The 13,833-nt window shown below is 42.4% G+C and overlaps 1 protein-coding gene across 1 annotated transcript in view; it reads left to right on the top strand.

Annotated features, from left to right (window-relative positions):
- IGF2BP2 (insulin like growth factor 2 mRNA binding protein 2) overlaps positions 1–13,833 on the top strand; it is a 479,778-nt gene that overhangs the window by 256,956 nt on the left and 208,989 nt on the right. Inside the window, exon 8 of the mRNA XM_069225797.1 lies at positions 4,032–4,154. Coding sequence (XP_069081898.1) covers positions 4,032–4,154 — 123 coding nt within the window. The remainder of the gene's footprint in view (positions 1–4,031; positions 4,155–13,833) is intronic.

The raw sequence follows: 13,833 nt of genomic DNA, 5'->3' as shown, positions 1-13,833 counted from the left end.
CACGTGTAATGGTGTCCCCGCACTCACAAAGTCCGGGGAATTGGCCCTGAACAATGTGGGGGCACCTTGGCTAGTGCCAGGGTGCCCTCACACTAAGTAACTTTGCACCTAACCTTTACCAGGTAAAGGTTAGACATATAGGTGACTTATAAGTTACTTAAGTGCAGTGTAAAATGGCTGTGAAATAACGTGGACGTTATTTCACTCAGGCTGCAGTGGCAGGCCTGTGTAAGAATTGTCAGAGCTCCCTATGGGTGGCAAAAGAAATGCTGCAGCCCATAGGGATCTCCTGGAGCCCCAATACCCTGGGTACCTCAGTACCATATACTAGGGAATTATAAGGGTGTTCCAGTAAGCCAATGTAAATTGGTAAAATTGGTCACTAGCCTGTTAGTGACAATTTGAAAGAAATGAGAGAGCATAACCACTGAGGTTCTGGTTAGCAGAGCCTCAGTGAGACAGTTAGTCATAACACAGGTAACACATTCAGGCACACTTATGAGCACTGGGGCCCTGGCTGGCAGGGTCCCAGTGACACATACAACTAAAACAACATATATACAGTGAAAAATGGGGGTAACATGCCAGGCAAGATGGTACTTTCCTACACATGCTCTCTTAATGAACAGCACAGACAGGGATTTCTATTTTGAGTAATAATCCTATTTTGTATGTATTATCAAGGATTCACTTGAATGAAGGGTGATTTGGGGCTATCACAATAGTCGTTATGTAGTGACTACTGCCACAGGTTTACTGTTTTTGAGTCCAGTAAATACTTGTCATTGATATCCTAAATCAATGCTGTCCACTTTATCAGATATGAATGGATTACAGGCTTAGTAGAGCTGCAGAAATTTGCAGGTTGCAGACACATCTGAGCTGTGGGAACGCAGTAGAAACTAGTTTGATATAATTAAACTTTAGCACGTATAAATTTCAGTTTGTGTGCTTTGTGATACGTGTAGAAGATGCAAGAGGTTACTAACAACTCCATCTTATCTATAAAACAGTCCTTACCTTCGGTGACGTCAATTAACCCTTGTCTAACAATTCAGACACAGACTATATTTTATACTAAATAGCCTTTTTTTTTTTTATTTAACGGGCATATTTATGATTTTTCAGATGTAGGCCCTTGCCATTTCACCATAACAATCATGATTACACAGTGACAGTGTGATCGAATACTGTAACATTAAAGATGTTAAAATGTTTTAAAACCTCATGCATCTTCCACGCTGCTGTAGAGTCTGCACTGACCCCAAACGTCCAATGGTAGCCATACCGACAGCTCATGATATCGCCTTTGCCTACAGAAATGTGGGGTAGTGGCTCATTTTCTGGCTTTGTAATACAATCACTTGGGTACTAATCCCCAGTTTAGACACTTTACTAAACCTTCTGTGATGCTTGGCAGTCCACCCTTTTATTTTTCACTCTGTCTCTGAAATGTTAAATGTATGTAATAATGTATTGTAAAAACTGTACCATGTGTTGTCTAATACAGTTGCAATTACATATTGACCCTCCCGACCCCCCTTTTGTTGTCTGTAATTTATTGTCAAGCAGACCCCCGGGCCAACGTTTCTAAGTACATCACAGTGGAGGTGTGCCAGGAATAGGGTGACCACCTGGCATTTGAGGCAAATTCTGGACAGGACTGTTAAAAATTCAGGATAAAGGGTCCAAATTCAGGACAAAAATTCAGGACAAAGGGTCAAAATTCAGGACAAAAAAGAACAAACGTCAGTTTTACAGACATGCGCAAGAGAGGCCATGCCACACTATGTTGTCAGTGCATTTATTTACTCTTTTTTTAACATAGCACTGCGCCTAGCAGATCAGCTTAACAACAGTACCCGCACAATTAATGCTGCATGCCAATGGCAAGTTTAAAGAGGGCTGAGCGGACAAATTGCGATCAAGCAGAGCACATTCCATAATGGCAGCTCAGAGATGTCCTTCACCTTTAAAGTAAATATGGCCACAGGAGTCCCGCCCCAAGAAGTCCAGCCTCACAACGATAAAATGCTTGGATAAAAATCAACGGTTAACAATTCATTTCTTCATTAAAAAAAAATAGATTCAACCACAACTAAATTTAACATAGATCGTTCATGCTAATGGAAATGTGCAAAATGGCAGTGTTCGTAGCAGATCAGCGTCACAACAGTACGAGAAGGCAAAAAAAGATGGAATGGAATGTGTTCCTGAATGATTACCAGTGGCTGATATTAATTCAAGCATTCTATCACTTTAATTGTGGTCCCCACATATCGAACTAAAGCAACACTGGATCCCTTAGTCAGCATTGCCTGAAACATGAAACGTTCAGCACATAAGAAGACCAGAAAGTGTTGATCAATTCAGTCCTGCTGGGTATGAGTAGCTACTCAAATGAGGCTTCCACTCCCAAACCGTGGTATCCAGTAGACGGTTGGGCAGAAAATGGCACCTGCTCCACACTGCACCTGAGCTGGAACGATGTGCTTCCTGTGTCCTTTCATCCTTTACTGGTGAAGCCCTGGGTCGCTGCTAGCTCCGCCATGTTCACATTCTGGAGCTAGCTGGGACTCTGCCATTAGAAACCTAGTGGTTCTTCTGCTTCTACATGGGACGAGGGATCCACAGTAGATGGGGATGCAGAACACTGGCCTCTTTTCATATGCAGGTATTGATATTTGTAAAGCATAGCTAAGAAGCAACAGAGTGCTGTTTATTACGGGGTTGTTGTCCGATCATGTACATCAAATGAGCATTTAACTCTTCGAATTATAAGAAAATGGTACGACATTGACATCATCTAGTATTACTATAGGTAGAATAGTAAAAATTGCTGTGTAATGTAAGATTGTAGCATAAAATGTTCTTAACAAGTAAAAATATTAATACTTTTTCAGCTACATATTCACCCTTTCATTGTGGTTTCTGTAATCCTTTGTGAACCAGAACCCACAACCCATACATTTCTGCCCTCATTCTACTTTGTATTCGAGCAGGTCCTACATTTGCAATACATTAATACACTGACTTTTGCAATTCAAGGAGCACTAATGGTTATAGCTTACTTTAGAAATACTGCTGATAACCTAATTAAAAAGTATTTCACAACATTGCCCTCTTTTCCATTGTCATTTAATTCTCTTTACCAGCCAGTGTGTTTTTTTTAGGTTGAGTGTGCCGCATGCCCATCACTATCACTCGTTCATGGGCTTACCTATCAAAAATCCTTTATCATTGGTAAATACTTTACGTTTGTCCCTTCTTGAGGCAGTTTTATTACTGCCTTGGCCATCAACCTTGTTACATGGATAATTGCACATTTGCTGATACGTTTGACTTCAAGCTAACTTCTTTTTCCTTTTGTGTCTCCCCTTTGCGCTCGTGCTCATGGGGGCCGTGGCGCTTTGAATTGGGTTGCTTATGTCAACTGTTTTACTTCTCATTTTCAATTTATGTGGCAAGAAAAGTCCAGTTAGGAATTTACAACACAATTAGCTCTAACTCGAGCAAACTCAAAACCCATTGCATTGCAAATGCTTGTTTAAGTTCTCAGTGTTGGATAGGACTTGACCATGACATTCTGTGAAGCTCAATGGCCAGCTTTGAAACTTATTTGGAATTATAGGGCATGGCATTCCCAGGCCCAGAGTTATTTAACATAGAGACCCTTGGCAAGATGTGGTGAGTTGGAGCATTGCTAGAGCTGGTTTCTTTTGCTACTGAGAAAAGCAAAAAACTTTTAAAACCTGCTTCATTGTTGGAAATATACCATGACTCGTGATCACTTTAAATTAAGACCATGTACCTGCACCCTTCGGTAAAGGAACTATCAGTGCAAGCATTTGCATTTTCAAAATGTATTTCAGTCCATCGCCATGACTGATAAAAATTGAACAGCCAGATTAGGTTAATTTTCCCCTTAGGTGGAAAGACGTTTAGAGAATGTCTCAAAATACGATTGTGTCTGTGCATTAATACATTCAGGGAGAGTTCACAATTTAATACTTTGTATTTTTTTTTTTTAGTCCTGAAGAAATACTTCTAAAAATCTTAGCTCACAATACCTTGGTCGGGAGACTCATTGGCAAAGAAGGGCGAAATCTCAAGAAAATTGAACAAGACACAGGGACCAAAATAACGATTTCACCGTAAGTGTCACACCTTGTTGTAATATAATACTGTGGTCTCATGCTTGCATTTCAAATTGTACTCATCAGCCAGTGTGTCAATAACTATCTATTCAGTAGTTGTGTTCGAAGGTACTAAAGTTTCATAACTACTGTTTGACATTTTTGTGCTGTTTTAGTAAGGATTAGAAACTATACCCCCCAAGATTGGATTCCACAAACCCATATTAGCTTCAAAATGCCTAAAGTAGTGAAGGATTTTGCAGTGTGTAAATGATCCCTTTTGTATTTTCTCTAAAATGTCAGAAACATTTTAAAGTGTACAAACATTTGTAAAGCCTTGCCAAGTTGCATTGAGTTCAGGGTCTCAACCCAGAGAAAGGGATCTATTCTGTCATTTCAAGGGGATCCTTTCCTATTTTCATTGACTCGGCCCACAGAACCCAGAATTTACATTTGCTCTGAATGCTCAGAACCTTCTCATATTTGGAACAAACGTACTGACTTTGGCCTTGATTGGAAACAAAATACCATGGATGTTTTAAAGCACAAATCACTTCTCTTAACTAACTATTGTTTTCACATTTCAGCAAACTCGGCTTCTAATTAAAATGCAAGCTGTCACATCTTTGTGAATTTGAGGATTATGAATTCTAATCCCAACCAGGTTGACTTGGTAGTGTGCTACATGTATAGGTGTATAGGGGGGACAAATCGAAACCTCCAAAGCAAATTGCACACTGCAAGAGTTTTAGTCAGTTAAATTAACATTTTGTTTGATATCATTGGTCCTGGGTATAATATTAGAAGCAGTATGTCTTTTGACAGTTTTTCTAATTGATTTGTTTCTTTTAAGACTACGTTCCAGAGTCTGACTAGAATTACAATTCCTTAACTTCATTTTTAGCTCACCTTGCACTAACTCTAATCAAAGTATGTGTTGCTCTAGGCTTGGAGACCTTTCTATACTCCAGTCCTATTCTTCCCATAAAATAGGCTACAAATACAGTTAATTTTGTAATTGTCTGGTTATACTCGGGAGGAAGTACTGAAAGCCTGGGCACAACCATTGTACGAATCTACAGGGAAATCTTCCAACTTCCCAGGGGCACCTCACCCGCCCAAATCAGCCAGGGATTCGGTCTAGTCAAGCAGTCACTCGCCAGGAGAGCTGCATTCACCAACATTTACTACAGGCTTAAGTCCGCCGACAAGAACACCCTAAACCAAACCCTCTGGGTGGAAATGACCAACAAATCTCACTTAGTAGCCAGACTCTACCTTAAAAGATCAGTTGACTTGTTTGGACTAGCACAATTGTGGTCTGCATCAACCAGTCTTGAAATATTCAAAAGAGCTGTTAATAAAAAATCTAAACTAACATCATCTCTTGAAGACAGGGCAACTCTTGAGAACCGTGCCCATGCTTGGATGGTGCTAAATAGCTTCACCTCCTTAAAGCCGCAACGATATTGGGTGAGGCCCATAGCATCAGGGTAAAAGGAAATTTCTTTAAACATCGGTTAGGTGTTCTCCTGCCTAACACACATGCTGCCCCATGGTTGAGGACAAAAGGAGTGGAGGCCTGCAGGCTGTGCGGTCACCTAAAGGAGGATGCAGTTTACACCATCTGCCTCTGTAGGTCCACTCTGAGCCTACGCCGTCACTGGTTGTGGCCCTTTTGGAATCGGGCATGAGTGTGCTCCAGCAGACTAGCATTCCTAAATACAGGAGACCCCCGAGTAATCTCCACAGAGGTTATCCAGATACCATACCATTTTATATGATGACATGCCCTACTGTAGAATTCCATATCGTGTTAAACAATGACAAGCCATATCATATCATAACATAACATACCATACCCTAAAATTACAGGCTGCACTATAACTTTCAATCGCAGACCATACCATATCATACAATTACATGTTACACCATACCATACAGTGACAGGACATACCATCCCATACTCTACAATGCCATACCATTGTATACAATGACCGACTGGCCATAACCATACCATACAATGACCGGCCACACCATATCATACCGCACTATACAATCACAGGCCACACTGTACCATACCATACAGTGAAAAGTTATACTGTTCTATATTATAAAATTGTTAGGCCATACAGTACTATACAATTAAAGCCTATACTATAATATACTATACTATACAATGACAGGCCATACCATAACATACCATACTATACAGTGACAGGCCATACCCCATACATTACAATGACATACCCTTCTGCACCATGCTATACAATAAGAGACCATACTAGACAATGATATGCCATACCATACTATACAATAACAGTCTATACCATACCATACTAAATAATAACATACCGTCCGATACCATACCACACAATGACAAGCCATACCATACTATAACATAGAGCATACCATGCAATACGTTACAATGACAAGCTATACAATACTATACAATGTCAAGCCCTAGCATACTGCATTATACAGTAACTGGCCATACAGTACTATACAATGACAGGCCATACCACACAATAAGTGGCAATACAGTGACAGAACATGACTACAGACCATGTCATACTGTACAATAACAAGTCCTGCCATACTGTACAATAACAAGCCATACCATACTATGCAATGGTAGGGCACACAATAGTATTCTATACAACGACCGGCCTTAGCATACCATATCACACCATAGTATATAACATTGCTAAAAATAAAAAAATGAATATAATATTTGACAAAGCCGATGCAAAGAATACACGAGGTACTGTTATGGTCCTGTGTACCACATTGGCTGGCTGGAGGAAAGGCTCTCTCAGCCAGTGGAAACAGAGTATTTATTTGAAATCGTGGGTACCGCAGGGGGCCTACAGTACATAATGGCCCAGGTGTCACTAGCTTTTCCACGACGGAAACCCCTTCGTGACCACCATGAACTTCTCCTCAAATTCAAATTTCTCAAACTACTGAACAGCGTTACACCAAATAGGTCCTAGTTTTCGCCAAATTTGGTGTTACCTCATTCACCTGTTTTTGCTGCATCGGGGAGAGCGCAGTTTACTTTGGGAACTGACATTGGAAATCAATGTTTTGGGGCCGCCTTTTATTATCGGCCCTACTTAACAGATCAGTACGAAACTTTCCATGGACGAGCTGAAGAGAGTGAACTTGTTACTTTGGAAACTTTCATGCAGGTTCGACAAATAGCATCAACGTTGTTAAAGAAAAGATCCCTTTCCTATGGAAAGCCATGCCTAACTAAATCTGATATTTGCTCCCTGAATACAAATTCTAGTCTCTTGCTTTCCTCCTGCTTATAAACCGTTGTTGTTCAGTCTGCTGGCATTACATATCCCTTCACCTACCCTTGTGGCGTATTTTAAGTGCCGAGGAGTGCACATAAACTTGGCAGAAAAAGGAAAATGTATCTGGATTTACTGTGCTGAATACTGGGCAGCGGTGAGACGTCTTCATAGTATGTATTTTTATACTCACACATGTACACTTGCATCCATTATCCTTTACCTTCGCGAACGTAGCAGCACACTCAGGAGCATCGATCTTAAATGCTTTATGTCAAAAGAAGCATTTCAAACTACGAAGTTCAGCATGCTGCTCCTTTCTCAAAGGGGAAAGGGAGAAATAGCTAGAACTAACTTAAAGTAGTGGCTAACATGAGACAAGCACCCACAACGGGCTGAGCATCACAACGTGAGTGCAAACTTCGCTGGAGGAAAAGGTGTGTGTTTGTGTGTAGTGGGCTCACAATGTGATAAGATGGTAAAGAAACGACGACTGCAATAAGTCTCTCGAGCTCTCAGAGCATTGGTCAGATTAGGTTCAGAACGGTTTAATTGAAGAAAATCAGGGAAGACAAGTAATGTTGAAAACTTGTTTGACAGCGCTGGGTGGTGTAATCATGAACTAGAAACAGCAATGATGCAGACATTGTGACTAGTGTAATGTAAATAATGGTTCGATGGCATATGTTGCTGCAGATACACATGTTTCGCACAGTCCGCTGCCTGGTGTTGGGCTCGGAGTATTACAAGTTGTTTTTCTTCGAAGAAGTCTTTTTTGGTCACGGGACCGAAGGACTCCTCCCTCTTCGGCTCCATTGCGCATGGGCGTCGACTCCATCTTAGATTGTTTTTTTCCGCTGTCGGGTTCGGACGTATTCCTTTTCGCTCCGTGTTTCGGTTCGGAAAGTTAGTCAGAATCTCGGAAGAAAGCGTCGGTATTGTTCCGTTCGGTATCGGGATAGTTAGGTACATCGACACCGATCATCGGAAGACTTTGGGGTAGCTTCGATTCCCCCATCGGGGCCTGGTCGGCCGATGGAACGGACCCCGTTTCGTTTCTGCCCAAAATGTCACAGTAAGTATCCTTATACAGATCAGCACTTGCTCTGTAACTTGTGCTTGTCCCCCGAGCACAAGGAGGATACCTGTGAGGCCTGTCGAGCCTTCCGGTCCAGAAAAACACTCCGGGACCGAAGAGCCAGGCGTCTACAAATGGCGTCCACGCCAACAAAACAACGTTTCGACGACGAAGAGGAAACATTCTCGGTTCCGGAATCAGAATCCGGAGACTCCGACGTCGAACAACAGCAACAAACAGTGAGTAAGACGTCGAAAATTAAAACCATTGAGAAGACAAAAGCCCAGGGGACGCCACTGCCAACAGGCCATGGCTCGACCCATAAAACCGGCGACCCGTCGAAGGCGCCGAAAAAGGGCACGCCCATAGCGAAGACACCCGACTCCGGTCGAGGGACCGCCATGGAGCAACCTCGGATCCGAGATAGCGGCTCCGAGAGGCAAAAACAAGATGCCGGCACCGAAAAACATCGGCACCGAGACACACTGCCGAAAGCCACAAAAATTCTGTCGGTGCCGAAGCCGAAAAAAGATTCTCTCTCGGCGCCGAAAAGTTCCACACCTTCATCCTACACAGAGGAACAAGGAATAAGTGGCCAGATGCACAGATTTGGACAAGAGCTCCAAAGTGTAGAATCAGACTACACACAAAAGAGACTGTACATCCAGCAAGACACAGGAAAGATATCAACCCTTCCCCCAATAATGAGGAAAAGAAGGATCGGACTTCTCAAGGATGACGCACAACCACAAGCCAAAGTGGTTAAAAAAGTCACGCCTCCGCCCTCTCCACCACAACAGGCATCGCCGGCACAAACACCGCCACAAATGCACTCACCAGCGCAAACTACCATAAGTCAAGATAATCAGGATCAAGACGCTTGGGACCTATATGACACCCCAGTGCCGGACAATGATCCCGATTCATACCCCACAAAGCCGTCACCGCCAGAGGACAGTACCTCATACTCGCAACTGGTGGCTAGGGCTGCAGAATTCCACAATGTCCAACTGCATTCCGATCCTATAGAGGATGATTTTTTATTTAACACCCTCTCGGCTACACATAGCCAATATCAATGTCTCCCAATGCTACCAGGGATGTTACGGCACACAAAACAAATTTTTGAAGAGCCCGTAAAATCAAGAGCCATCACCCCAAGGGTGGATAAGAAATACAAACCACCACCCACAGACCCAGTGTTTATTACTTCGCAGTTACCACCTGACTCCGTAGTAGTAGGGGCAGCTCGCAAGAGAGCAAATTCCCATACATCTGGCGACGCCCCACCTCCGGACAAAGAAAGCAGAAAATTTGATGCGGCAGGAAAAAGAGTAGCATCACAGGCAGCCAACCAGTGGCGCATCGCAAATTCTCAAGCGCTGCTGGCCAGATATGACCGCGCACACTGGGATGAGATGCAACTTCTCGTAGACCATCTTCCCCAGGAATACCAAAAAAGGGCGCAGCAAATAGTTGAAGAGGGACAAACGATCTCAAACAATCAAATCCGCTCTTCACTGGACGCAGCCGATACTGCAGCGAGAACAGTCAACACTGCTGTCACCATAAGGAGACACGCTTGGCTCCGCACTTCAGGCTTCAAACCTGAAATCCAGCAGGCTGTCCTTAATATGCCCTTCAACGAGAAACAACTTTTTGGCCCTGAAGTGGACACAGCCATTGAAAAACTTAAAAAGGACACAGACACGGCCAAAGCCATGGGCGCACTCTACTCCCCGCAGAGCAGAGGCTCTTTTAGAAAAACTCCATTTAGAGGGGGGTTTCGTGGCCAACCCACAGACACCACCAGCCAACAAACAAGAACCACACCATATCAGGGTTCATTCCAAAGGGGAGGTTTCAGGGGATATAGAGGGGGTCAATTCCCAAGGAGTAGGGGAAGATTCCAGACTCCAAAAACACCTCCACCTAAACAGTGACTTTCAAGTCACACAACCCCTTCACTCAACAGCAGTGGGGGGAAGACTAAGCCAATTCTACCAATCTTGGCAGCAGATTACAACAGACAATTGGGTATTAGCAATAATCCAACATGGCTATTGCATAGAATTCCACAAATTCCCACCAAACATCCCTCCAAAAACACGCAAAATGTCACCACAACATTTAGAACTTTTAGGACTAGAAGTTCAAGCACTACTGCAAAAGGATGCAATAGAGTTAGTACCAGTACAACAAAAAAACACAGGAGTTTACTCCCTGTACTTTCTAATTCCAAAAAAAGACAAAACATTAAGACCAATATTAGATCTCAGGACACTAAATACCTACATCATATCGGACCACTTTCACATGGTCACACTACAAGACATCATTCCACTGCTCAAACAGCAAGATTACATGACCACATTAGACCTAAAAGATGCGTACTTTCATATACCGATACACCCTTCTCACAGAAAGTACCTAAGGTTCGTATTCAAAGGAATACATTACCAATTCAAAGTGTTGCCATTCGGAATAACAACTGCACCAAGAGTGTTCACAAAATGTCTAGCAGTAGTAGCAGCACATATCAGAAGACAACAGATACATGTGTTTCCTTACCTGGACGATTGGCTAATCAAGACCAACACAGTAAAAAAGTGCACAAACGACACCACATATGTCATACAAACCCTTCACAAACTGGGTTTCTCCATCAACTATACAAAATCACACCTCGAACCGTGTCAGACACAACAATATCTAGGAGCAACCATCAACACATCAAAGGGAATTGCCACTCCAAGTCCACAAAGAGTGCAAGCATTCCACAAGGTAATAAGTGCTATGTTTCCAAACCTAAAGATACAAGCAAAATTTGTGCTAAAACTTCTAGGCATGATGTCATCATGCATAGCCATTGTCCCAAACGCAAGACTACACATGCGACCCTTACAACAGTGCCTAGCATCACAATGGTCACAGGCACAGGGTCAACTTCAAGATCTGGTGTTGGTAGACCGCCAAACATACCTCTCGCTTCTATGGTGGAACAGCAACAATTTAAACAAAGGGCGGACATTTCAGGACCCAGTGCCTCAATACGTTATAACAACAGATGCTTCCATGACAGGGTGGGGAGCACACCTCAATCACCACAGCATTCAAGGACAATGGGATGTACACCAAACAAAATTTCATATCAATTACCTAGAACTGTTAGCAGTATTTCTAGCGTTAAAAGCCTTTCAACCCATAATAACACACAAATACATTCTTGTCAAAACAGACAACATGACAACAATGTATTACTTAAACAAACAAGGAGGAACACACTCAACACAATTGTGCCTCCTAACACAAAAAATATGGCAGTGGGCGATTCACAACAACATTCGCCTAATAGCACAATTTATTCCAGGGATCCAGAACCAACTAGCAGACAACCTTTCGCGAGACCACCAACAAGTCCACGAATGGGAAATTCACCCCCAAGTTCTGAACAAGTACTTTCAAATTTGGGGAACACCCCAGATAGATTTGTTCGCAACAAAAGAAAACGCAAAATGCCAAAACTTCGCATCCAGGTACCCACACCGCGAATCACAAGGCAATGCTCTATGGATGAGTTGGTCAGGGATATTTGCATACGCTTTTCCCCCTCTCCCTTTCCTTCCATATCTAGTAAACAAGTGGAGTCAAAACCAACTCAAACTCATACTGATAGCACCCACATGGGCAAGACAACCTTGGTATACAACTCTACTAGACCTTTCACTAGTACCGCATGTCAAACTACCCAACAGACCAGATCTGTTAACACAACACAAACAACAGATCAGGCATCCAAACCCAGCATCATTGAATCTGGCAATTTGGCTCCTGAAATCCTAGAATTCGGACACTTAGACCTCACACAAGAATGCATGGAGGTCATAAAACAAGCTAGAAAAGCTTCCACTAGACACTGCTATGCATCTAAGTGGAAAAGATTTGTTTGCTACTGCCATACCAATCAAATCCAACCATTGCATGCCTCTACAAAGGACATAGTGGGATACTTACTACATTTGCAAAAAGCGAATCTCGCTTTTTCATCTATAAAAATACACCTCGCAGCAATATCTGCTTACCTACAAACTACTCATTCATCGTCTCTATTTAGAATACCAGTTATTAAAGCATTCATGGAAGGGCTAAAAAGAATTATACCACCAAGAACACCACCAGTTCCTTCATGGAACCTTAACATCGTCTTAACAAGACTCATGGGTCCACCTTTCGAACCCATGCATTCCTGTGAAATGCAATATCTAACCTGGAAAGTCGCATTTCTCATTGCAATCACATTCCTCAGAAGAGTAAGTGAAATACAGGCATTTACCATACAAGAACCATTTATTCAAATACACAAAAATAAAATAGTTCTAAGAACAAATCCAAAATTTCTACCAAAAGTAATCTCACCATTCCATTTAAATCAAACAGTAGAATTGCCAGTGTTCTTCCCGCAACCAGATTCCGTGGCTGAAAGGGCACTACATACATTAGACATCAAAAGAGCACTAATGTACTACATTGACAGAACAAAGCTAATCAGGAAAACAAAACAACTGTTCATAGCTTTTCAAAAACCACACATAGGAAATCCAATCTCTAAACAAGGCATTGCTAGATGGATAGTCAGATGTATTCAAACATGCTATCTTAAAGCCAAAAGAGGATTGCCTATTACACCAAAGGCACACTCAACCAGAAAGAAAGGTGCTACAATGGCCTTTCTAGGAAACATTCCTATGAGCGAAATATGTAAGGCTGCAACCTGGTCTACGCCTCATACATTTACTAAACACTACTGTGTAGACGTACTAAATGCACAACAAGCTACAGTGGGCCAAGCTGTACTAAGAACATTATTCCAAACTACTTCAACTCCTACAGGCTAAACCACCGCTTTTAGGGGAGGTAACTGCTTTATAGTCTATGCGAAACATGTGTATCTGCAGCAACATATGCCATCGAACTGAAAATGTCACTTACCCAGTGTACATCTGTTCGTGGCATTAGTCGCTGCAGATTCACATGTGCCCTCCCGCCTCCCCGGGAAGCCTGTAGCCGTTTAGAAGTAGATCTTAAATCTTAAACATTTGTACATTTGTAAATAATTATTATAAACTTTTTATGTACATACGTATTCACTCCATTGCATGGGCACTATTTATAGCAAACAACTCCATCCTCACCCTCTGCGGGGAAAACAATCTAAGATGGAGTCGACGCCCATGCGCAATGGAGCCGAAGAGGGAGGAGTCCTTCGGTCCCGTGACCAAAAAAGACTTCTTCGAAGAAAAACAACTTGTAATACTCC

This window comes from Pleurodeles waltl, chromosome 3_1 (genome assembly GCF_031143425.1).
Source record: "Pleurodeles waltl isolate 20211129_DDA chromosome 3_1, aPleWal1.hap1.20221129, whole genome shotgun sequence".
Lineage (NCBI taxonomy): Eukaryota > Metazoa > Chordata > Amphibia > Caudata > Salamandridae > Pleurodeles > Pleurodeles waltl.
This window is presented reverse-complemented; position numbering and strand designations above follow the sequence as displayed.